The 26,168-nt window shown below is 41.3% G+C and overlaps 3 protein-coding genes and 2 pseudogenes across 4 annotated transcripts; 2 read left to right on the forward strand and 3 right to left on the reverse strand.

Annotated features, from left to right (window-relative positions):
- Positions 1-2,450: 2,450 nt before the first annotated feature.
- On the forward strand, positions 2,451-8,702 carry LOC148733301 (uncharacterized; annotated as a pseudogene). The gene is made up of 5 exons (XR_016000874.1): positions 2,451-3,001; positions 7,418-7,521; positions 8,001-8,116; positions 8,303-8,360; positions 8,618-8,702. The product of XR_016000874.1 is annotated as an uncharacterized LOC148733301 (transcript).
- A 673-nt stretch (positions 8,703-9,375) lies between these two features.
- LOC148733302 (uncharacterized) lies at positions 9,376-10,684 on the reverse strand. The gene is made up of 2 exons (XM_088755735.1): positions 10,365-10,684; positions 9,376-9,969 (listed from the first exon to the last, which is right to left on the reverse strand). The coding sequence occupies exons 1-2, from the start codon at positions 10,593-10,595 to the stop codon at positions 9,862-9,864; spliced, it is 339 nt and encodes a 112-aa protein (XP_088611861.1). The 5' UTR covers positions 10,596-10,684; the 3' UTR covers positions 9,376-9,861.
- Positions 10,685-13,046: 2,362 nt separating this feature from the next.
- On the reverse strand, positions 13,047-16,553 carry LOC111322133 (uncharacterized). The gene is given in 5 exon segments (XM_088757983.1): positions 13,047-13,843; positions 14,519-14,839; positions 15,008-15,191; positions 15,440-15,673; positions 16,431-16,553. Coding segments are annotated over 5 exon segments (1,659 nt in total).
- An 801-nt stretch (positions 16,554-17,354) lies between these two features.
- On the forward strand, positions 17,355-19,350 carry LOC148733303 (uncharacterized; annotated as a pseudogene).
- Positions 19,351-20,615: 1,265 nt separating this feature from the next.
- Positions 20,616-21,493, reverse strand: LOC148733304 (uncharacterized). Its single transcript, XM_088757984.1, has 2 exons — positions 21,002-21,493; positions 20,616-20,899 (listed from the first exon to the last, which is right to left on the reverse strand). The coding sequence occupies exons 1-2, from the start codon at positions 21,432-21,434 to the stop codon at positions 20,616-20,618; spliced, it is 717 nt and encodes a 238-aa protein (XP_088614110.1). The 5' UTR covers positions 21,435-21,493.
- Positions 21,494-26,168: the final 4,675 nt, after the last annotated feature.

The raw sequence follows: 26,168 nt of genomic DNA on the forward strand, positions 1-26,168 counted from the left end.
AGGCGTTCGTTTTCTTGAGTGTCAGTAGTTTACTGTTGAGTTTACGTTGAAGTGCAGGAGTTGGGTCACGTTTGAGTTCTTCGTAGGTTCGTTTGTCGTTAACTATACCGTCCATTTTGTCGTGATAGTCAGTTTTGTCCATAACAACAATAACTCGTCCTTTGTTGGCTGGTAGGATGACTATGTTCTCGTCGTTTCTCAGTCGTTTCAGTGCGCGTTGTTCGTCTTTAGTCAAGTTGCTGTCATTTAGTGACGTTGATTGTATAGTGGAGGCAATTCTGCTTCTGATGTTATCCTTGGTCGGCTCAGATAGCTCTTGTTGCCGAGACAGGGCCGCCTCAACACTCGATACAATAGCCTCGGTCGGTATGCGTTTAGGTGTTACTGAGTGTTTTAGTCCGTATGATAGTACCTGAGTTTCAGTCTTGTCTAAGGAACGAGAAGAAATGTTACTTACCCAGTTGTCGTCCGGTTTGCTTCGTCTCTTTTCTTTGTCGCGTAGCAGTCGTGTCAATTTTTGTTGATGTCCAGTGCGGGCGCGTTCAGTCGTCTTGTTGGCTCGTTTGTCGGCAATTGTCGTAACGGTGTCAAGTAGGTCAGTTGGTATCAGCTATTTCTGTTGGTCGTGTACTTGTCGTAGTTTGTTTCTGTGGCGTTTGAGTCTTCTGTGGCAATCATTTATCCGCGCTTTGACCAGTCGTCTGCAGGTGGCTTTGACGATCTGGATGGCCCCCTGTGTGTTCAACGGGGACTTAAGTTTGAGCCCGGCCGGAACAAGACCGTGATCTTTACAGCGTGATCTTTACAACCCATCACCACACTACGTCAGTTACTAACCAACGTTAAAGACAAAGACGAACCGAGGAACAGACAGGGAACGATTTATAAGATCAATTGTTCCGACTGCCAAGCCTCCTACATCGGTGAGACTGGCAGAAACCTCACAACAAGACTGACTGAACACAGACGGGCGACGAGGAAAGGTGATGTCAGCAATCACATCGCTGAACACCATCGACTTACCAACCACAACTTTGACTGGGACTCTGCGCAATGCCTAACCTGCAGCACTGACTATTTTCAACGACTGACTCTGGAAAGCTGGTTTACTAACTTAGAACAGACTCCCCTAAACAGATGTCAACAACTACCCGCTCCATACAAACGACTCATTCATGACATAAACATCACAAACGACCGAAAAAGAACGACCTAACTTTACCAACAGATCGAAACAGACCAATCACGACCGACTTACGTCACTTGAGTCTTACAGCCAATGACATCACGGTAAAACCAACCGATCATTTCACACGAACTGGAATAAGAACATTCTACTGACAACAATCATTCACTTGACTCTGATGATGACTTCCGCACAGGTTGTCGAAACGTCAGTCACTACCACCGACAACAGTCCTTCTCAGGACTACACTCACCCGGACGATCAGACTACACCTTCACATGTTACCCCCGGTTCAAACCATTTACTGCATTAGTATGTAAAGATGAAACAATTTTTAGTGTAATAGAAAAAATCCGAGCCGCAGATGGGGCTCGGATTTTTTCTGTTACACTAAAAATTGTTTCATCTTTACATGCTCACTTTGGAGGTTGGTTGGCCGCATCTTGATATGCCTTAATGTGACAGCGTGATGCTGTTAGTGAGTTTTCACAAGTGCTTACCAATACTTGGCTGTGTAGCCGCGCGATGCGGTTCCAGTCGAGGCCCATAAATTGACCCCTGCTCACCATAGAGTCTCCAGTAGCTCAGTGGTTAGAGCATCCGACTAGATCACGGAGGGTCGTGGGTTCAGGTCCCATCTGGGGCTTGGATTTTTTCTTTTACAATTCAACATTGTGTAAACAATTTAGGCCAAAGTAAAATGGTCAATTCTCGTCTCAGGGGAACTTTAAGTAATAATAACAACACTATTTGAATCCAATTTCCGGGAATTAAAGCGTAACTTGCGAATTTACTTGAGATATTGGTATTTCCTTTTAAACACGAAGACGCGCTATAAAAGGGCATTAGCTCCTCCCCCTAATTTTGAATTCACCCCAAAAAAATAAAGATGAGGACTATGAGGAGAAACGCAACGAACACTTAGTATTTGTTATACTTGTCAAAAGCAATAAAACATACCCAGAAACGGTCGCAAGATATCAGTAGAGTTATTTTTTTCTGTGAGTAGTTTTGTTTGGAGTACAATATTTCCTCGTTTCATGTAAAAAAACTTGCGTTTTTACTTTCAAATTCAAATCGCCCGCCATTTCGAGCCTCCCCTACCCAACAGGCTATCCGTGGGGCTATCTTTGTCTATTGCGAGTCTTCATTTCACTGGTACCGTGGCAAGCAGTGTTCCAGTGAATTTATGCGCCAATATGCGATGTATTCCAGGCCCGATCGAGCAGTAACGCGAACGAAATAATCGTCACTTCGCTTCGTAAGATCGGAATTGTCTGAGAGAATTTCTCTCAGTGTGAGACCTTTTGTTGAGGTTATTCTACGATTCGACTCGGAAAATGGACAGCTTTCCCCCTCCAGATAAAAAGAAACGTACAAAAATCAACAAACGTGCAAATGAACGGCGAGATCCAGCGGAACGAAACCCATTTTCAGTCTGACAATTGAAGTAAAAAAGGATCAGCAAAGTCGTTTGCAAGCTATCAAACAGAGGATAAGCAACGCTAAATCGGCTCTTGGTATAGGTAGACAGACGCAAAATACTGATTTAATGGAAAGACTTCTCTCGTATTTTGAAATGATTTGTTCATGAGCTGTGTATAGTAGCTCTTCATCCATCACCAAGACAGATGTGCTCGAATGGCCGAGAATCCATTTTGTGAATTTTGTGGCGAAGATTACAAATAGGCTTCAGCTACTTTTTCAAGTCAAGGGCACGTTTGTAAGATTGAAGTTCCCTCTGTGTAGTGACTCAGTTACTTGGCTCAGTTTTGGAGTTTTGGGACACCCTGCAAAGTACTACGCCAATGTTAGGTGAGTATAATATGTACATGACCTACTTTGCAAGTAAGCATTATCGAAGAAAAATATCCCAGGAAAGTTTGTCATGCGCATGCTCGCTGGTTTACTCTAGTTTGAGCACTCTGGCATGGCTTAGACGATACCACAAAGGTTGGGTCGTTTGGGGTGACCGTCTCGGTTCTCCCCCATCCTAGCATTAGCACTGCACTGATGAGGCCCAGAAGGCCGAAACAGTACTGTCTGCAGTTAGATATAGCTCTTTGGCATACAAAGCTTTGCTTTCATGTCCAAATTGAGCACTCTATCTAGCATGAGTCATTGCCGTTGCAATTGCGCATGCTCGCTGGTTTACTCTAGTTTGAGCACTCTGGCATGGCTTAGACGATACCACAAAGGTTGGGTCGTTTGGGGTGACCGTCTCGGTTCTCCCCCATCCTAGCATTAGCACTGCACTGACTCGACTTTTGCTTGTTGGTAAGTGTTCGCTCCTTTCCCTAGTGGTTGGGAGTTTGTTTTGGTTTGTTTTAGTGGTTTCTGAGGATTTTTGTTGGATAAGTGAGTACCTGCCGGGAGGGAAAACTTGCAACTTTCTTCCTCCTTGGCAGTGTTTTTTCTTTTATTCGGGTCGGTCACCCATCCCTTTTTGGGATTTCTTGGGTGGAGCCGAACTTACCTTGGTCTCACAATGGTTGTTGCTTTTAAGAGGTCAATCGACATTGACTGTCGGGGGCTCCCTGAGGGGTTGTCTTTCCCGGACGTCATGCCCTTGATCCTCGGGTTTTTTGAGACTGAGTCTCAATATGGTGTTGCGGCAGTTCAAGCGTGTCCTGGTCGTGTGGCCAGAGTCACTTTTGTTGCTGGTGGTGAGCCTGCTAAGGCTCATTTTGAGGAGTTAGGTGTAGTGGTACTGGATGGGGTGGAGTGTAGGGTGGCTCAGCCCCCGCCCCCCCCTCCCCAGATGTCAACCGTTGTGGTTTCCTGGTTCCCTTTTGAGGGTCCAAATGAAGCCATCACCTCTGCCCTGTCAGCCTATGGCCCCATTAAGAGCGTGAGGCATCAAGTCTGGCCTGAGAGACCGTCTGTATCCACAGGGTCTAGGATAGTTTCAATGGTGGTGAAGAAGGAGATTCCAAGGTTTATCTCCGTACGTGGGGCTAGATGTAAGGTTTGGTATAGGGGTCAGCCCCTACGGTGTGACTTGTGTCACAAAGTTGGCCACCGTTCCTCTGAATGCCCTGTCAAGGGTAAATGTTTCAAGTGTGCTAAAGAAGGTCATCTGGCCCGGAATTGTCCCAATCCAGCAATGGCTCCTGCGGCTATCGAGCCTGTAGCTGATCCCGTGGCTGTTCCTCCAGCGGAGATCACTCCCGCCGAAGAAGAGACCCCCGACACTGTTATTGAAGACTCTGAAGATGAAGTTGGTTCATCTCCAGACTCAGATGCAAGCGAAGACCGGTTCGCCTCTTGTGAGGCGACTGGAAATGAGGTTATTATACCAGCAACCGAGGGCTTTGCTAACCCTGCTGACTCTGACATGGCTGGTGAAAGTGGTCCCTGGACCACTGTTTCCCGGAAACGCCCTGCTTCCTCTGCTCCCGTTTCAGTTAAGAGGACTCAACAGGCCCCGTCTAAAAGTGCTGCGGTTTCACCCATGAGCGATATCCGCAATAGTGGCCCGGATGTTTTCCTTGAAGTTCCGGAATTGGCAGCCTGTTCTGCAGACCACCGTACAATCCTGTGGGAGATTGCGGTTGATTATCGTAAAACGCCTGATCAGCGAAAACGTTTTTGCCCTTGGACTTCAGATCCCCGCTTTATTGGTTTGAAAGATGAGGACTTTAAGACTGCTATAAAATTTTTCAACAAAAAGTTCCCAAAGTAATTAATTATGGTCATAAAAAGAAAAACAAAAGAAAATAATTAGTTAAGTAATGAGCGGGTGTGTTTAATTTTTGGGTGTGAGTGTGTTAATTTTTAAGTGAGGTGGGGTTCGATTCCCCAGCGAGTTTGGCGTCTGGTGGCCCTCGTTTCTGGTGGTCCCCTTCCCTAAGGCATTGCACGTAAGCCAATGGGTTGGGATTAGACATGTAGGTCGGCGGGATTACACCTCCCTTCATCGGGGCCCGGCCGTCCACCTTAAACATAAAAAAAACTGCACTGACTCGACTTTTGCTGGTTGGTAAGTGTTCGCTCCTTTCCCTAGTGGTTGGGAGTTTGTTTTGTGGTGTGCTTGTTTGTTTTTTTGGAGTTCTAGTCGGATAAGTGAGTACCTGCCGGGAGGGAAAACTTGCGACTTTTTCCTCCTTGGCAGTGGTTTTTTCTTTTATTCGGGTCGGTCACCCATCCTTTTTTGGGATTTCTTGGGTGGAGCCGAACTTACCTTGGTCTCACAATGGTTGTTGCTTTTAAGAGGTCAATCGACATTGACTGTCGGGGGCTCCCTGAGGGGTTGTCTTTCCCGGACGTCATGCCCTTGATCCTCGGGTTTTTTGAGACTGAGTCTCAATATGGTGTTGCGGCAGTTCAAGCGTGTCCTGGTCGTGTGGCCAGAGTCACTTTTGTTGCTGGTGGTGAGCCTGCTAAGGCTCATTTTGAGGAGTTAGGTGTAGTGGTACTGGATGGGGTGGAGTGTAGGGTGGCTCAGCCCCCGCCCCCCCCTCCCCAGATGTCAACCGTTGTGGTTTCCTGGTTCCCTTTTGAGGGTCCAAATGAAGCCATCACCTCTGCCCTGTCAGCCTATGGCCCCATTAAGAGCGTGAGGCATCAAGTCTGGCCTGAGAGACCGTCTGTATCCACAGGGTCTAGGATAGTTTCAATGGTGGTGAAGAAGGAGATTCCAAGGTTTATCTCCGTACGTGGGGCTAGATGTAAGGTTTGGTATAGGGGTCAGCCCCTACGGTGTGACTTGTGTCACAAAGTTGGCCACCGTTCCTCTGAATGCCCTGTCAAGGGTAAATGTTTCAAGTGTGCTAAAGAAGGTCATCTGGCCCGGAATTGTCCCAATCCAGCAATGGCCCCTGCGGCTATCGAGCCTGTAGCTGATCCCGTGGCTGTTCCTCCAGCGATGATCACTCCCGCCGAAGAAGAGACCCCCGACACTGTTATTGAAGACTCTGAGGATGAAGTTGGTTCATCTCCAGACTCAGATGCAAGCGAAGACCGGTTCGCCTCTTGTGAGGCGACTGGAAATGAGGTTATTATACCAGCAACCGAGGGCTTTGCTAACCCTGCTGACTCTGACATGGCTGGTGAAAGTGGTCCCTGGACCACTGTTTCCCGGAAACGCCCCGCTTCCTCTGTTCCCGTTTCAGTTAAGAGGACTCAACAGGCCCCATCTAAAAGTCCTGTGGTTTCACCCATGAGTGATATCCGCAATGGCCCTGATGTTTTCCTTGAAGTTCCGGAATTGGCAGCCTGTTCTGCAGACCACCGTGCAATCCTGTGGGAGATTGCGGTTGATTATCGTAAACCGCCTGATCAGCGAAAACGTTTTTGCCCTTGGACTTCAGATCCCCGCTTTATTGGTTTGAAAGATGAGGACTTTAAGACTGCTATAAAATTTTTCAACAAAAAGTTCCCAAAGTAATTAATTAAGGTCATAAAAAGAAAAACAAAAGAAAATAATTAGTTAAGTAATGAGCGGGTGTGTTTAATTTTTGGGTGTGAGTGTGTTAATTTTTAAGTGAGGTGGGGTTCGATTCCCCAGCGAGTTTGGCGTCTGGTGGCCCTCGTTTCTGGTGGTCCCCTTCCCTAAGGCATTGCACGTAAGCCAATGGGTTGGGATTAGACATGTAGGTCGGCGGGATTGCACCTCCCTTCATCGGGGCCCGGCCGTCCACCTTAAACATAAAAAAAAACTGCACTGATGAGGCCCAGAAGGCCGAAACAGTACTGTCTGCAGTTAGATATAGCTCTTTGGCATACAAAGCTTTGCTTTCATGTCCAAATTGAGCACTCTATCTAGGATGAGTCATTGCCGTTGCAATTGCGCATGCTCGCTGGTTTACTCTAGTTTGAGCACTCTGGCATGGCTTAGACGATACCACAAAGGTTGGGTCGTTTGGGGTGACCGTCTGCAGACAGTACTGGTTGGGTCGTTTGGGGTGAACTAACTGCAGACAGTACTGTTTCGGCCTTCTGGGCCTCATCAGTGCAGTGCTAATGCTAGGATGGGGGAGAACCGAGATGGTCACCCCAAACGACCCAACCTTTGTGGTATCGTCTAAGCCATGCCAGAATGCTCAAACTAGAGTAAACCAGCGAGCATGCGCATGAGCATGAGCATCATATGATGATGAGTTTACATGTACAGATATATCCTCTTCGATTATGTAAATTATGGCTTTCCATTCTGTTCTCCCATGTTTTGTCTCTTGTAATAAATCTGTATGCTCAGGTGAGTGATACTAAGAGAATATATATTTTCAGAATGGTTCCTGCATTCACATGTACTGGACTTACTGAAACTCAGTATGATGGTTTTACTGAGGCCGCTGGCATTGGCTGTGTGATGGACAAAACAATAGACACAAGTATGTGGTTTTTAACGCATACACTGTTGTACACTATCTTTACTATTTCTAGGATGTGATCCTCTCTGTGTTTTAACAGCAGTGTTGTGAAGTCTGTAATAAACTTTATTACAAGACTCAGGCAGCCAGAGGGCCAGTATCTAAAATCAACCAATCAAAATGCTCTATTGCCGGTCCAATATTATCTAAGAATTGGACCCGGCATTGTCCTGAATCATCCTGCACTTGTGAAAAAGCTTTCTTCAGTCGTATGATAAATCTCTTATTAACCAAACTTGCTCGGGACTGTACTAGGAGAATATTAGCCCTCTCTCTTCTTTGGTACGGACCTCCCTGCACTCGGTCCATACTGTCAAGACCTCCGGCCGATATTCTCCCAGTACGGCCCTCGCACTTGGTTAACAAGATATATATCATGATTTAAATCTAGCTTTTACTGTACCTTGCAGCTTATTGGGCTGTATCATTTTGTTTGGCAGTATATAAAGACCAGGGATTTGGATATAGGTCTGTAGTTCAGGAATTGTGCAACAAGACAATGGCTGGTGCAAGGGCAGAAGTTAAAGCTACGCAGGGCTATATTGCAAGTGGGGATGTAAGTTGACATGCAACCAGCTACTTGTTCGTTGTGTGTGTTCAGTGTTGTTGAAGTTATTTGCAGTGGGAAAAATTTGAAATAACACCTTATGCAGTACGTGCTAGGTCATTTTGTACCTTCATTCAAGTTACCTTCAATGCTCAGTTTCCTTCCATTCATTTTTTATTCTAATTACTCTTTCAGTGTATGATAACAGATGCCAGACATGACTGCATTCTACAGTGGCAGCTATTTCTATGAGGTAAGCAATTCCAACCGAATGCTAAGCCCCATGAATTTGATAACTTGTGCCTCACTTTGTGCCTCACTTTTCTGAAAGCTTGTTTCCACTTCTATCATCTTATCAGTCGTCTTTGTGATTTTTGTCCCCCCCCCCCCCCCCGCAGCATTTTTAATAAATCGATAGCTCTGTTTCTCCATTTTGGCTGTTGGCTGTTATGATGTGGGATTCCTGTTTTACTAAAAACCATAACATATCAAACATACCCCTGCTTTTAGCATACAACTTAACAGAGGTGGCCTATGACTGTGTCAGATCATCGAAAAATTGGTTTGAGCAAAGAGGCATCAAGAATTCCTTTGACACTTGGCATGGTAAGTATTTATAAAAGTTCATATGTCAATGACTGTGTGGTGCTCTTTAGTTTTGTAATAATATATTTAATCTGTTACCAGCATGTTATCTAATAATCTAAAGGCATCAAACATAAACCAGACTTTTGGTGTTTGTTGATCAAAAAAAGTACTAAATCATTCACTCGTGTCATGTCATGCATTGAGTGCACTTTACAATTTACAACACATTGACATTGTTTTCCTCACTGATAAAGTTGTTATTGTTGTAATCCATCTATGGTCATGTTCAATCACAACTTATTATTAAGACTGAATTCATTTGAAATTAGTGTCTCTTTCACATTTGCATCCATTTTATTCAAGACAGTACTTGTATTTACACGTATAAAATAGTGACGATGCTTGTAGGCTTTACCATATGCCTTGCCTAGTGTGTATTTGACAGCCTCTAGGTTGTTTGCAGAAGCTCTTAAAGTGTCACGATATAAGGCTACCACTTGTTTGCTTTCCTTTTCAGAGATGATGTAGCTTTGGTCTTGGAATGGGTTTATTAATGATCAAGGATGGTTCAAGGCAAAGTATTAATTCAGTTGCTTTTCCATTTTCTGTTGAAATGACTCCTTTTTTCAGTTGATGATGTTCATTTAATTCTCTTGAATGATGACATCATTTTGGATTCATATGCTCAGAAATCTTAGCGACTCAATGACAATTATTATAAATAGCATCTGTGTATAATCTTTATTGAGAGGAAATAAACTACAACCCAATTCCTTTTTTTTTTTTCACCTAGTAGGATCACAACCTAAGGTACCAGCAGTGGAAGAAGAACATGGAAAATGCTGATCAATCCCTAAAGATATTGCATAGTGGAGTTCAGAATTAGGGCATACAGTATATTGTGAAACAATATAGCTTCTATTGTACCTTATTGTCACTATACAAAGAAATGTATACTATTTTAGAGGGAAGTGCTGATGGAGTATTGTAATGCTGATTTTATGAACGACGGTGAGCACAGTAGGGCACTCCATCAGGATTTGGCCACCGTTTCCGAAGATCTTCCACAGCACAGACTGGCATGACCTTTCAAACATCTTCCACGTAACATCCCAATGCTTCCTTCCTGGCTATGTAAATAAGATCGCGCTATAAACCGTGGCGGTTTAGAATTGTATGAAAACATCTATTGTCGATCTCTTGACTAATGAGCTCGTGCTGCAGCTCGACACATGTTGCCGCTGCATTTTCCGTGGCTTCCTTGTCTTCGGAAACTGTCAAAGAAAGCAAAATTAGAATGATGCATGGGAACATAACCTGTTTTGAACTGGTAAAGCGTTGTAAGGACATCGTTCGAGAACGTTGCAAATGGCGGGTAAAAATATGTTTCGGCAAACTAAAAAGCCTATAAGATTTTGTAGCTAGCAGAAAAGGGCATACAATTTAGATTAAAAAGTATGACCCAAAATATGGCCTTGATATATCCGTTTTGCGAGTTCTCGATCATTGGAAACAGCACATTGAATATTTATGTATCACGGTCTGACAGTATTATACAATACCCCCTCGGATCGGACTTGACATTACATTGGCATATAAATTGCGAATAGTGGAATAACATCAGTTTGTAATCTTGTTGTAAATATGATTCGTTGAAGAGCCAACTTACCCTGGCGTTGATTTTTTTCTTTCGTGGTTTCTCTACTCGAACGATCTCCCCGTTGTTCACGGTAAGCCAACCGTTCAGCTCCTCGATTAAACTTTCGTCTAATAAAATTCTAATCTGTGAAGTACTACTTGGTGTTAGATAAAGATATTTCAATTCTAGGGCAAGTAAAGACAGGAAAGGCACAGCAATTCTCGTATACCTTACCTTTCGAGTGTTCAAATCGGCCGCCATTTTAAATTTGACCCGCGCACGTCAACGGTGAGTGACAAATGAGGCTAGGTCTTCCCAGGGAAGACTTCCTTATATAGCGCGCCTTCGTGTTTAAGGTAGAAGGCACAATTTCTTGTAAAAAAAGGGTTGCTAACCGCATGATCTTATCATGATTATGATAAACAGTAAATTAAAAGACTATCTGGCGTTTCATGCCTACGGTAGCAAAAATAGCTGAATATTCTAGCAAATCTACAAAATAACAAACAGCATGACGGAAACGGTACGATTTTCCTATCAATGGGTAACATGCTCCTTGATCAATTATTTTGTAAAAGAGCCAGCTATAGAAAGTGTTTATTCGCTTTAATCATAGCCAAAATGATAGGTGGAGTTATAATAAAAAAATTGTCACAGTTGTAGTTTTTGAGTGGCCTCTGAGGCGAAAAAAAGGCAGGGCCCAAAAATATTTTAATGCTTTTCCAAGACGACATGATGGATAACAAATGAAAGTAGTATGGTAGCTTTCTGGCAAGGAGAGATATTTGACCTCAAAATTATCAAATACTTAAATGTCTAAAAACGCATCCACTTACTTGCCCGAGTTGATTAACAAGCGGTCAATCAAACTGACTGATACTTGTTTTCTTGTGTTCATCAATGATGTACCACAAACTTTCGTGTCGAATGTTTATTATCATTGTGGTGAGAGCTTCGTACATTTTGCCAATTTGGAAGCTATATCCCTGGTGAACTGACCCAACCAGGGGAGGTTTATCTCCCCCCAGAAATAATCAAAACAGAAACCAGTCTTGTTTTATTCAGCCTAAGGGTAGACTAGCCTCCTGCGCAGACGTTCTCAGACGTTCTTATTTTTTACGTCAGAAGTTGTCCATCCTCGCAATTTTTTTAAACTTTCTACGTTCGTGTTGGCTGTGAGGTTTGGACTGCGAATCTTTATTGATCCTCCTGGCGCGGTGCACCTTTGTTGGCCTGAGAGTTTCGTTAACGACTCCCCTATATATATATATATATATATAAATATATATATATAATATATATTAGTTGTGATCTGAGCACTCTCGCATGGCAACATGTCTGCACTTGGTCCCACAAGTGTAGCGCCCAGGCAATGGTTTATTCCAGAGCTTGGCCCAGTGTCTGCACTGCACTGATGAGACCCACATAGGTCGAAACAGTGTGCACTGTCTGCAGTTATATATATATATATATATATATATATATATATCGGTTATAAATCAACGACGTTACTCTGAGTATATATATATATATATCAGGAAAATAAAAACATTGAATAACGAAGTTAACCTAATAACAGCCTAGTAAATTGACACTTAAGGTAATTCCTTTGAAATTGTTCTACTATCAAACTTTTTTTGAAACTTGGTATAATTAACATTTATGATATAAACATTAAAAAAATGTAATAAAAAAATGGGGTCACCGTGCTTGTTTACGCGTCAGCAGGCTGTTAAAATGGGGTATTTTTACTGGTTGTCCTTTAAAAATTCGAATCACCTTCATACCGAGTTTAGCCTTGGTAACTTGAAAGAAACAAAATTTTATTTTGAAATTAAAGGTTATTTTATCAAAATAAGCAGTAGTGCTTCATTTTAGCTTTTTTTTATCGCTAGGTTGTGGGGATTTTGCACTTTTTCGGACAGTTCCGTGCTTAGCTTGAAGTCCTCGCCTTGGCCAAAATGCACCAAGTACGGAACTGTTTTCCAAAAAAAATCATGTTCTACTATCAAACTTTTTTCCTTCTTCAAATGTGTTCTTTATTAGACTGTTCATAGCAAATACCTGAAAAAAAAATCGGGTGTCATCGTACTTGTTTTCTCACAAACTGCCGTGAAAGGTGGACATGGTTTTCAGATCGTAGTCAGGATGGAGAATTTGCACGTTGGGGACTGGGACGAGACACAAAATGGTGCCCATCGTGGTTGAAGTATGCACTCGATATTAAGCTTGTTTTCGCTTGTTTTTGTGTGTTTGATATCGCCAACACAGAATTTCATACTTGGAAAGCGTGAAAAAAATAACAAAGAATGAGGTAGGTCAAGATTTGATGATATTTTGAAGTTATAAGCCTGTAGTTGAAACCATTTTGTAGCACTGGCGTTTTGTTAATTCCAGTGAGCTAGGGTTCGATTTGTTTTTCTTTGGGGCAATAAAGGCTTGACTAAGAAGCTTGAAGAAAAGACTGTTGATTCCTCTTCTTTGTATGTTGTCTTGTTTCGTTTCTATACACAGCAAAATGTGAATTCTTCACCCATCACTCTAACAGGAGTGCAGTACAATGTAGTATACTCTGAAAAAAGACGAACTGTACTTTAAAATTTGCTTTTTATACTTCAAAACCACACTTCAGTGTCTCACTGATCCTCATTCTGACCACTACATTTTCCATGCAAAAATTATTTCAAAACATTAATTGCACAAATCACAATCTTAATTTGTATTATCTATAAAGTACCGACACATTTGCGCCAGCACCCGCTTGTTTGAGGAGACTCTGGGTTTGTTGTCAAACCTCTCCATCAGAACTTGCTTCACCCCTTCTTCCTTGCCTCTTTGGTATACCACTTGCAGGTGAGGGAGACCCAAACCTGAGCTTGTACATTTAATGGCCATTGAGGCTGAAATGTACTTCTCTCTAACTAATGGCTGTAGGGTATTAACCAGAAGTTTCTTTTCTTTTAGGAGCTTCTGATAGGATGCCGCCCATGAAACTTTGAAGCTGTGCTTATGTAGCAGTTTGACATTTAGAAACTTGTTCACTAGCTGGTAAAGTGTTTGCACATCTGCAAGAGCATTGTGAGCTTCATAGGATTTAGACAGAAGATCTTGTACTAAGTTTTCTTGGCTATGGAATTTCCTTTCAGGAAGCAGTTCCCTGAATGCTGAAAGAGAGTCTGTAAAGCCAGAAACTGTTTTAACTAAGTCATCCATGACTCCATTTTTCTCTGCTTCTTGCACCAAGAACCTGGCATCAAAGGATTTGCAATTGTGTGCGACTAAAATGCAAGGCATTCTTGATTTGAGCCACTCAATGAAGGTCTTCAGGGCCACATCAATTGCAACAGCATCAGCGATTGGCTTCCCATCATAAAACAGTATTCCTCTTTGAAAGGTGAGTTTGTTCACAGTAGATGCTTCTGGTGATATTACATTAGATGGCTTGATATAAATAGAGAACTCATCTTTACCATCTGTTGCTGCAATTTGTAGGATTTCAGCATCATTACCTGTTTTAAGATATTGTAATCCAATTATTACTTTACAAAGATATTACAAAGAAAAATGTAATGAAAAAGCTTAGTGCATCTATGCGGCGTGTATCTAAAATTAAAATAGAAGGAGTGATTTCTGAATACCTCTCCTGCTAATTTGCATCTCAACTACTTTCTTTAAGAACAAGCCATGATAAAACAAAGGAATCTATGTGATGCAAATTAGCAGGATGAGTATTCAGTAATTTAGCAAAATAGAAAAACAATTCCATGATCAAATATAATTAGTACATACTAAAACAGTGGATAGCGTTGAAGGCGCGCTCTGATTGGCTAGTCAAACTCCGAATAACCTTTGCTATTTACCTCCGAGCAACTTGGGAAAACATGGCGTCCCGGTTTGCATCCGTGAGAAGCGAAGAAATCACTCAAATTAACGACGGTGGTGTTTATTATCTCACTGTTTTAGTATATATTAAAACAACTATTCACCTCAGTGTCGGTGGTTAGCGGTGGATATTTACCTCGCCGCTTCACGGCTCGGTAAATATCCATCACTAACCATCTCCACTTCGGTGAATAGTTGTTAATTATTCTCTAATGTGCAATCAGAAATACCCTGCTATGACAAACATTGTTATATTCCCTTTGTTACTTTTTTCCTAAACTCCACCCTGTAAAGCTAATTACCCCTTCCAGATGTTTCCCAATCAAACATGATTTGATGGTAGTCTTTGGTTAATGATACTCTCTCAATCTTTGAGGCTGCAGGTGATGCTGGAATTTCCTGAGCAGCATTGTGTCCATCAAAGACCATTCCAAAACTATACTGTTGTCCTTCTCTGTTCTCAAGCTGTTTTGTCTTTTTCAACCGCTTCACTTTCTTTGCAATTCTTTTCTTCTTTTACTGTCTTGTTTTCTGTTTCTCTTTCAAACTTAGTATTTTCTTGTCCATTTTCTTTGCAAGCTTTAAAGAATTGGAACCTGGAGATAGTTGTGTCTTCATAAAAAACCATATTCTAAGTTATAATATAGTGGTGTTTCATTTTTTTTTTTGTGACTTATGATATGAAATAGGTACTGGTGGTACAACACTAGACACATTGGATAATGTGTAATGTTTAATGGATCTCACAAATTGGGAAGTGTACAAAATGCTCACAATATTATATCTGCTCACCTGAGAAACATAAGAATGGCCTAAGTTCTTTTGGCCAACAGCACATGCAACACGGAAGTCATTGCTTTCACTAGATCCGTTGTGTCTGATCTTTGGAGCTTTGCTTTCTATAGCGTTGTTGACTGCTTCATTTGCCTGGTTCGACCCAAGGGAAGCTAGCTTCTTGGCATTTGAAGCATAAACCTAAATTGAAGAAGCAAATGGTTTTTATTCATTAAAATTTGGTATCTAATAAAGCTTGTGAAATGGAGAAAGAGGTTGATAGTCCCCTAACACTTATAGCGCTATCCCTTGCAGTTATTAATTAGAATACAATCATAAGCACTAACACTATTTTCTAAGAGTTGTGTTCCTCTACTACATGTAAAATGGTTGGAGTTAGGAATTTGTGAGGAGCGAGCTGTGCCACCATACTCGTACACTGTACTTACTTCTATGATCGTTTCTAGGTACTGCCTCAAGCTTTTGTACATCAAATCCTTTCCATGGGGAAGGCCTCTGTGTTTGTAGGACATAGCATTTTTTAAGTAGCCACACCAGTCGCCACTGGAAGGAAGGAAGGAAGCATGGGGCACAATAGACTTCAGACCATTTCGCACACCTTCTTCATCATCCTTATTTTGCTTTAGTACATAACCAAACACGGTGGGGCCAGACCACCCCTTCTATGTGCGCGACACGCGAGGGTAGTTTTTTCAAATTGCGCTGAAAAAGTCTGCAAAGGCTTCTGGGTGCCGGCATACATCCCGGGGAGGCCGAGCTTTAGGCGATATTTTGGAGGACTGGTACGAGCAATACAATTTTGGTGGTCATATCGAGAGAGTTGAATTCATAAGCTTTCTGTCGGTGCGTGATAAGTACATTCTAGCTCGATAACTTCGGAAAAAAAGGATATGATTGGAGGCGAAAATTCAGAGCCAAGTGACTCTGGCGAGCCTTTCAGGTAATCATTTTCTTTGGGCATTTTTCGGAGTGTAATGAGCTTTAATAAAAAATCCGAAATGATACGATCTTAGTTCGATGTCTGTGCTTGTTAAATATGTATTCAGTCGTTGCTTTTGTCTTCTCCTGGCAAAAATAAATCATGGCGTTTTCAGTCCACCATGGGCGGCAAGTAACAAGAAAACAAGATTTTTGATCGGAAAATACCAACAGCTCAAGAAGGAAAAGGTAAATGCTGAAATGCAGAAATTACTTGATGCAGATGCACAAATATTAGAGCTCAAAAGGCAACTGGCTGCTGACAGAGTCAACATTGACGAATTGGGAACTAAATTACACAACAAACAAGAAATTGTACGCAGGCGAAAACGAAAGGTTTGTTCATTTAACTTCTCCATATCAGTTGTGTGATATATATTATCATGGGGGGCTCAGACTTAAAGCTGATTTTCTGTACAACACAGTTGTTCTGTGAGCTACAATAGCTTCACTAATAGATGGAGGTATTGTAGCCATTGATGCAGTCTGTATGCAATCTGCATTCTGTTTCATTACAAAATATTGATCCCATGCAGGTTCATGGACCCCCTTGAAATGGGCCATATGGGTCATTTTTTAAAAGGTTTGAACTCTCTGCTAGAAATCAGTGTTTTTAACACATATTTTTTTAAGCTTGAGATTCTTTTGATAGCAAAATTGGCTGTTATATTCCTTTAAGTCTCAAGATTGCAAGATCAACATCAAACTTGCTCTCACAGGATCAATTCATTTTACATGTATAATACCATAGTTATGGGAGGATTATAAAGAAAGTAGTCACCAAAGAGAAATTGCATTAAAACATTTTTGAACTTCCTCCAACTCAATTGTAGGAGTATAGGAAATGTACAGCCTTAAATGTATAGGATTAAACCTGAGACATATTTGTGTTCTCATCAGTTTCTGTTATAATAATACTGGTCACTATTTTATTAGTGACTGAAGCAACTTCGGTCTTGAAAACATTAACACTGAGTCTAGATCTCCTGAGTCAATATATTTTTCAAATTAATTTTCTGATTCTTGAGATCATTAAAATTAATGATCCATTGATAATCTATTTATTGCCAATAACAGATCACTGAACTTAAAGCTATTGCAAATGAAAATGAACGTCCAATCCAATTAAAAAAGCCTCGGAAGCCATATGTAAGCAGTAAAGTGCAGAATGATAGCAGCGACAAGCTTGAGCAACTATCAAGATTCCAGCAATTACGAAGGAAAAAAAAGACCATTGCTGCACTAAAACCAATACATTGTGGAAGCAACAGCATGTCAGTCTCTGATGACAAATCTGTGCAAGATGGGTTGTGGACCACATTAATTGGCACAACTTCAAGACAAGTGATGGAATCTTACATTGCTAATTCAGCAGTTTGCATGAATGATATTATTCCGAAGATTGTTAAAAGGAGAGTTCAAGAATGTGAAAAAAGTGATCAAAACCAGCTTAGGAGCATGCGTGTGTTGTACGAAGGGGGGATGGTAAGTAAGTGGAAGTACACTAACATACGAAACAGCAGTGATGTGATGAAACAATCTTCTGATCAATCAAGGAAAAATAAGAAATCACAATTTATGCAAAGCTGTGAGATTCCCAAGATCCTTCCGTACAAAACTCTGATGAGTTATATCAAGAACATTGACCTTGGTGAGGTTTTATCTTTAGAAATTTTAGCAGAAAAGCTTTCTATAGAATCAGTTCCTGGCGTGTACAGGCCCCTTAAACCTTTCCTTTTGAGGCTTGCTGACATGTACCTGACACTCCATGAAAAAGACCCTTGTCTACCGTGGTTCAATGGAGAAGAGGGAGTGCTGTATGTGGCAGTGGGGGCAGATGGTGCACCATTTGGTAAAGATGATACTGCCACTGCATACTTGGTTAGTTTCCTGAACTTGTTGCAAAGAGTGCAAAGTTGTAATGATAACCATTTACTTCTGGGGGCTAATTGCGAAGAAGACCTTGCACTCATGAAGTCATACACCAACCATCTGAGAGAAGAAATGGAGGAGGTAGAAGGCAAACAACTGACCACTGAACGTGGAAAGCAGGTTGTGTTCAAATTTGAGTTAATCCCATCTGACATGAAGTGGATGTCATCCCACTCAGGAGAACTGAACAATTGTGCAACTTATTTTTCACCATTTTCCAATGTTAATCAAACAAGTAAGAGAACCATAGGTGGTACTATTGGTGGTCCTGAAGCAACATGGCAGCCATGGGATTACACAAAGAGACTGGTCATGGCAGAGAGAGTTGAGAAGTTGAAGACAAAACTTCGAGATCCCATGGGGAAACAAAGAAATGAGGTCACTAAATTCATAGCTCAAAACAAGTCTAGACAAGAATTTGTACCCCCATTGGGAATGTATGTGGATTTACTCAAGGCTGAACCTCTACATAACACAAATAATGCTTGGCAGAGCTGGTTTTTAACTGCACTTGCCATTGTAATGCATTACACACACCAGAATCACCTCAAGTCAGTAACAGCAGTTTCTGATCTTCCAGACAGTTCCCCCCTGCTTGCATTTCTGAAGTGCCTTTAAGACACCCTAAAGTGTGGGAGACTGTACAAGGCCTTTCTGCGGTGGTTCAGTGAGAAGCGGAAGAAGGGAATTTCATTCTCATATAGATTCAAAGGACTTGACTCAAAGTACTTCTGTTGGGAATTTGGCACTTTGATTCAGGAACTTCTGAAGATCCCCAACCTTTCAAAGGGACATGTTCTGAAACTCCACACATTGTCATTCATTGGTGTCAAACTGAGAGATGCAGTTTCAATTTACTCAAGAGTTGAGGTGAGCAAAGAGCAAGTTGAAAATTTAAAGGTTTTATGCCAACAATTTTTCAATGCCAATTGTTTGTTGCTGGCCGACATCACTCCTACCATCTGGACAGTAGGAGGAGCCATCCCCTACCACACTAGCAAATTGTATCAGAAGCTTGGGTATGGATTGGGCCTGAATTCAATGCAGGGTAGAGAAGCAAAGCATGTGAAATTGGTTAAGTATGTGGAGAACACATGCAATGCCAGAAAGAGCCTAAGGCGGTGGACTGTGTTCAGACACGAGTTTGTCTGCATGGTATGCCTGCGAGAGAAAGATCCATACAGCATTGCCTATCGCTGTAAGAAGAGGAACATAAGTGATTCTTATATTCCTAAGAGAGTTCGCGATTGTGATGACTGGTTTTGCCATTGTGGACTTCCGAAGACAGCCACTGCTAATCAAGGGTGTGAGATTTGCACAAGTGATCTAATGAAGTACATCAAGCAAACTGTTGCAAGTGGAAAGATCCCTCCTGAACTCAGACAATTCCATCAGAATTACAGTTAGGTTCAAAGTTTTATTCAAAGTTGGTCAGCTGTCTAAAAAAAATTTGTCCACTAACACAACAGTTGACTTGAAGTCAAGCATAAATGTATAAACATGCATATAAGCCGAACATGATCCCCAAAGTGACTTAGATTATTTCTTTCCTAGGCCCGAGTCGAACACCTTACTCAATAGGTCAAACTGGACCCAACATAATTTTGTTTTCTTAAGCCAAGTCAAACTCCAAACTTAATTCAATATGTGACCTCTCACGGGAAAACGTTCCGAACGGTTACCCGTTTTTAAACGGAAAGCCGTTCACCAGTCGTTCATCGGCCGTTCGACTGGATTGGCATGCCGTTTGAACGACTCAAGCTATCCGTTCTTGAATATTCATCATCCGTTCGAACGGTTCGAGCTATCCGTTCGAGAAAATTCATCAGCCGTTCACTTCGCACTTTGGCAACGATGGTAGAAACATTTTCGGTGTGATCGCAATCCATATCTTCTCTCGTTGAATTCTCCATTTTGTGATTGTGTGAAATGGCGGTAGTTGACACAAGTTGTTAGCAGTGACCAAGGCAACACATTTTTGATGGAGTGACAGGGAAGCTGGGATTATGGAAATTTAAACCCGAATTGAAGTTGAGAACTATGCTTTTCGCGTGCAAGTTCCTTGGTTGTACCTTATCTTAATCGGTCGAATTCAATGATAAAAATATTAATTATAATCCGTTTGAATGCGACGAAAGCGAAGTCGAGTTATTCAAACGATTGAGTTTTGACTCGTTTCAAGTTATCTTTTCACAGATTGTGTCAAATACCTCGCGTTACTTAACACCGCGTCACCCAACGCGTGACGCTTTCAGGAAATAATCCTTCGCTTTAGCTCAAGACAAGAGCTTGGGACGCCTGTGTCGGCATTCGTTTTGACGAAACCATCTGTTCAAATAATTTCTACAGGCCATCACTTGTTCGACCGCTTAGCCGTTTATCCATTTGATCTCATCTGTGAGGCTCATCTCAGTGTTCGAAAAATTAGCCGTTCATACCTTCGATAATTTTCATTAGCCGTTCATCCGTTGGACCTCATCCGTTCGAAAATTTTAATTAGCCGTTCATCCGTTCATAGTATCCGTTTCGAACGGCTTTCCAAGCCGTTCGTCACCCGTTCGCTTGCCGTTCCGTTCACTGTTCGAACGGCTACCGTTTAGTTAATTAACTTTGACTATTGGCTGACACCAGAACTTTCAGTAAGCTAAAGAACAATCCAGAGAAAAAAACAGCAGCTTTGAATCAGACGTTGAATTAATTTTGCAGTGTACCTGTCAGGCTGTTGCGGGCTTTTCCCCTTTTTTTCCATCCCATGTCATATGACGCTCCTATCTCCACATTTTCCTTTTCACTATCATCTTTCCACAGGCTTCTTTCACTTTCTAAACCTTTCAGACATGATTCCTTTGCCAAATTTTCAATTTGAAGCCCCACTTCCCTCTCGCGAGCCTTCAGCGCGGACTCTCCAAGTGATGGTATATTGATGAATGATAACAACTCGTTTACGTGGGTAGGACCTATGCCTGCGTGTAGCATCCCTGTAAATATGTCGATTCAGCTTATTAAATTTTGGCTAGATGTTAAATGGATGCTGTAATGGTGGAAAACAATATTTTTAGCAACGTTAAATGTAAACAAACCTGCAGCGAGCTTCGTGTTTACATCAAAGATTGGTCTCCCTCGCGTTGTTCCGATGCTACGGTGGGTCTTGTTTGTACGACAGGTATTTGTCTCTCCACACTCAGAGTTTGAACAAGATATGTACAGTAGTGATCCTAGCCCAGACACTGTTTCTTTTATGCAGTCGGAGAGCCGTAGAGCTGCCCCACAGGCTTCACAGCCCCCGTCCAAAGCCTCAGCGAGGACATTTAATTCCACAACTTGACGGCCGCGAAGTGGAAATCCACTGCAGACTTCCGGATCACGCTCATCCTTTTCATTTTGTTGTTTTTCAAGAGCATACCAGGAAGCTTTCAGCCGATTTGCGGCATTCTTATTGCGAATAAAAGTTTTCGCTTTGCTAAAGCGGCCTTTGTCTGTTCTTCTCACGCTAGCGGGAAGAACGGCCGCCATCTTGGATGTCGCAATGTTATGCGCAGAAAAGGTTGCGCAGTGCAAAACAAGGGAATCACCTTAAATTTCTAGGGACATTTTAAACGCTTAAGATTGCTGCTCAATGAATTTCATAGTTTTGCTCCTCGACAAACAGAAGACCTCAGACCAGTTGAAAGGCGACAAAAAGGTATATCCAGGGTACTAGCTGATCGAGTTTACTTGTCATGAACCCAAGAACGCAGCCTAAACTTATTTACAAGGTCATCTGGGGCGAGATTATTAATGCACTCTTCGGCTCACTGACAAATAAGAAATTTCATTGCAACCACAAATTTGGAGATAAACAAAACGATTCAGAAAGACACCTTAATGGAAAAGATTGATTTAAGATTTCGTATTAGAGGATTATTTGAACTGATACTAGCTTTTATTTCAAATGCTTGAATTGCTTTTAAAAAGAGAGGTCGGTAAAGTCAGAGGGATGATTTTTTACCCAACATTTAATGAATAACTCAACTGACCCTTAATTCAACATGATGATAGTTTCTAATGCTTTTGCAGTCTTCAAAAGGGGAGGTGGACTTACTATTCTATAGTTGTTATCACAGATCCCCATTCCTTCCAGCTATCGTTTTTGATGCTTCTCATCTATATACTTCTTCCCGCAGCCTCTATATTCCCATCTATTTTGTCTTTTGTTAAGAGGGCCTTAATGGGGCTTTATGTGTGTCCATGAGAGCACCAGACCGTCATGCTACATGCTTTCTCGCCGATTTCAGTGATTTATATTTTTTACGTCAGAAGTTGTCCATCCTCGCTTTTTTTTTTTAATTTTCTATATATATATATATATATATATATATAAATTCTGTATGCGAGGGAAACCCTGACCCTGTACACCCCAAGTAACCATATTTAAATAGAATAAATGTTTGAAAAGAAAATTTGCCCTGAGCGGGATTTGAACCCACGTCCCTCCTGTTACTAGTCAGGTGTGATGACCACTACACTATCAGGACAACCATGTTCGCAACACGGCAATCAAAGATGTGATTTATGTGATCGGAGCCGTGGTCTCCCGGGAAATTTAACTTTTCAAGGTGACAGGGTAGGGAAAGCCTATAACCCCATATGAAACCCAATTAAGGATCTATTAAAGATACACGACCGAAGTCGCACAAATCGCATCCGTTTTTCCCGCTCTGACCTATTTGCAAGGCTCCGATGCAGAGAAATACCTGCAGCATGGTCTGCACGATTACTTCAGCTTTGATTACGCATCGATGCCCAGTCATTTTTTTTTAGTTTTTGTAAGAATAGAGTAAAGCACTCTGTTATGTTTGCTTGACATTTTTGAATGTGAGATTTTCGCGTTGAGCCTTTGACGTCACTTCCTCTGAGTCCTGCGATCAACTTCCGGAACATGATCAAATAATGGCGGACGCGAAATCGTGAATTTAACGGCCTGAGAAAAGGTATTTCTGGTGCTCGGTCTAAACTGAAATTTGGCAGAGTAGGTGAAGGAGTCACAGTGAACACGAAAATGGAAAAAAATGATGCACAAAGATTTTGATCTCAGGGGCACTTTAAGCTTTTGTACGGTATAACTTTAAAATACTTAGATTACAGACTGGAAAAAACAAAATTTGTGAAATATGCTTTTATCTTACCGAACGATTTTCTTCAAGAATCAATTCCCCTCTCGTGGCCATCTCGTCCCCATTCAGCTCAGTTGCAAATTGGAAGAAGTGGAGACTGAAATGTAAGAGGGTCTTGTTTCTTGAATTAGTGGACTGTTTGACTTTGCAAGGAGAATTTATTTCGTTCGGTGAGTTTTACAGCTGAACAGATGGCAGTGTCATGATGCAAACAACATGGATATCTGCGTTTTCGTTCGTTCACGAATTATACAAATATAAGTGCAGCCGGTATAAGTGCAGACGGTATATCTGGATATCTGCGTTTTCGTTCGTTCACAAATTTATACAAATATAAGTGCAGCCGGTATAAGTGTAGACGGTACTCCATTTGAAAATCATCTTGATCTGTGAAAGGTCACCTGTAAGACATCGCCTGCCGGAGCCGTAATCTCACGGGAATGAAGCACTGAGGTTTCAGATTCACCTTTAGTTATCAAGTATCATTATTCAGTGATACTCGGTACGGTATAATTTTCATAAAGATTGTACTAACATTTGTTACATCTAAGAGATTCAACCTAATCACTGATTCGTCGAGTACGACATCAATTGCTGTCGCTTCTACATGCTTCTGAAACTGCAAATTCTCTGACATACGCTTTGAGACACGCTGAGTTGAAATCCTTAGAAATTGGTTTTGAATAAACCCGGTCCTGTGTATGATTTAAAAAACTGATGCGTTTACTACGGACGGCATTAATTACAATGGGTCTGAAGTTTTCCATCAAGGGGTTGTATAATCAACTAGTAGATATTTAGAAATTATAACATTTTGAGCTTCCATAGGACATTGCGCCAAAATGCTATTAACTTGTACGACACAAGTACTTTTTAGTCTGTTTTGATAACAAAGTAATTACGCTTAAGAAAGAGAAATTTTGGTCGACAGTGTAAAAATTAGGTAAGACCCGGTTCGCACTACACCGAAAAATTTGGTTTGCTATTTGCGGTAAAGTTGAAAATTTTGTAACAACGAATTTTGTGTTTTTGTAATTAGCGTTCGTACTTGAGACCGGTAGTTTGGAAAATATAGAACGCCGGAATACCAGGAATACCCGGAATACCTGGAATATCACGATACCTGGAATTCCCGGAATTCCCGGAATGACCGAAAAATAAGAAATTAAAAAAAAAAAAAAAAAAAGAGTAAATAAATAAATAAATAAGAATATTGATGAATAATAATTAATAGTAAATTCACAACTTAATCAAATAATTTAATGCGAAATCTATCTCTGAGGGTCCCGGAAAAAAAAAAAAGAAAAACACTTACCAGAACTGTTCATGGAGATGCGCGTATTAGAATTTGAAAACGTCTGCGTCAGGCAAGTAGCCCATACAGCCTAAGCGACGAAATATTTGTACTCTCCCTTCCCCCTAGATGGGATGCTAGTCCATCACATGCATGGTTACTCCCCGTTTTAAATTCTCCTTCACACATTTACACACCTGTAGGATGTCTAGGGTGCAATGACCATTAAGCCGGCACACTTTTCCGGCCGGAACCATTGCAGAAGATTAAACAAATGCAATATTTCCAATTAGTTTAATCGTTTCAATTTTAAAAATCTCCGAACTATTACATATATCTTATTAACCAAGCGCGAGGGCCGTACTGGGAGAATATCGGCCCGGAGTCTTGCCATTACGGACCGAGTGCAGTGAGGTCCGTATAAAGAAGACCGAGGGCCGATGTTCTTCCATTACGGTCCCGAGCAAGCTTGGTTAATAAGATATTTATTATACGACTGAAGTTCAAAGGGAAACAAGTGTGGTATCATTCGGGACCATTCGGGACAATGCCCGGTCCAATACTTAGAGACTATTGGACCGGCAATAGCGCATTTTGATTGGTTGATTTTAGTTATTGGCCCTCTGACTGCCCGAGTCGTGTAATAAAAATTAATACTCTACCTTAAATAATTATTAACCACACATTGGGAGCTATCATGGCAGCTACCAGCCGTCTCCACTTAAAACTGAGAGATCGTCAGTTACTCGACACATTTTCGCATTAATTATCTATACCTTTGAATATAAACCTTGTACTGATGGATTATTCTAAACAAGAAAAAGGACAAAAAAGGACTTACTCCTCGGTTGTCTCTGGAGATGGTAAGATTTTTTTCCAATTACTTTTTATGGTTGTGGTTTCACTTGAATGTTAAATATGACCCACCACGTGGTCTGTTGTCTTTATTGGTGGTACTCCTAGCTATTCCGAAGTGTATAGGCACTGTTTATCAATTTCCTTTTTTAATCTATTTCTATTTGTAAACCACATAGAATCGAGTAGTTCAGAGAAAGAGCTGGAAAAGAGGAAAAAAATGTTTGGAAATAGCTTGCACAGCACTTATTAGAAGCTATCACAAATGAAAAGCAAATGGATACAAGAGTACTCATCGGAAAAGATTTAATCCACCAATATATGCTAATGCTGTGCCCTAAAACAACAATTATCGATTGTTAAAACTACGCGAACAAAGCGTCATATTCAGAGGCAGTAGTTGTAGTCTCCCGAGTCTCTTATCTCTTCGGCACACCTTTAATACACAAACGTGGATTAGCTATTTCCAGACAGAACAATAACAAAAAGTGAAATCAGTGTGTCGCTATCACACAAGACAGAACGTGATTTCTTTCCCTTCCAGACAAGAGCAACTTTTTTTGTTGTTAACAGTTTGTGGCAAATGAAATAGTTCCAGTGGAAAAAGGTCGCTTGCCCCTGATTCAATTCCCTAGTCCGATAAGAAAAGGAAGATCGAAGGCTTGCTACCATACTCCTTTTTTTCTCATCAAATCAATTTTTTCATCGCAAGCACCCCCCTCCATGTGGTTACCTCTTGAGTAATGTCTCAATTAACTAATTATCACTCTGCAGTGCCTTTGATATTGACGTGAAGCCCATTCATGCACGTTACAGGAAAAACTCGAAGTCAAGTAGATCAGAAATATCTGGTAGGTTCATGGTTAAGACGCGTTCGCATGGATTTGTCACCCGGGATTTGACCAAGACATACAATGAATTAATGACATTATCACTCCAGTCGAT

The sequence above is a fragment of the Stylophora pistillata genome, chromosome 4 (genome assembly GCF_964205215.1).
Source record: "Stylophora pistillata chromosome 4, jaStyPist1.2, whole genome shotgun sequence".
NCBI lineage: Eukaryota > Metazoa > Cnidaria > Anthozoa > Scleractinia > Pocilloporidae > Stylophora > Stylophora pistillata.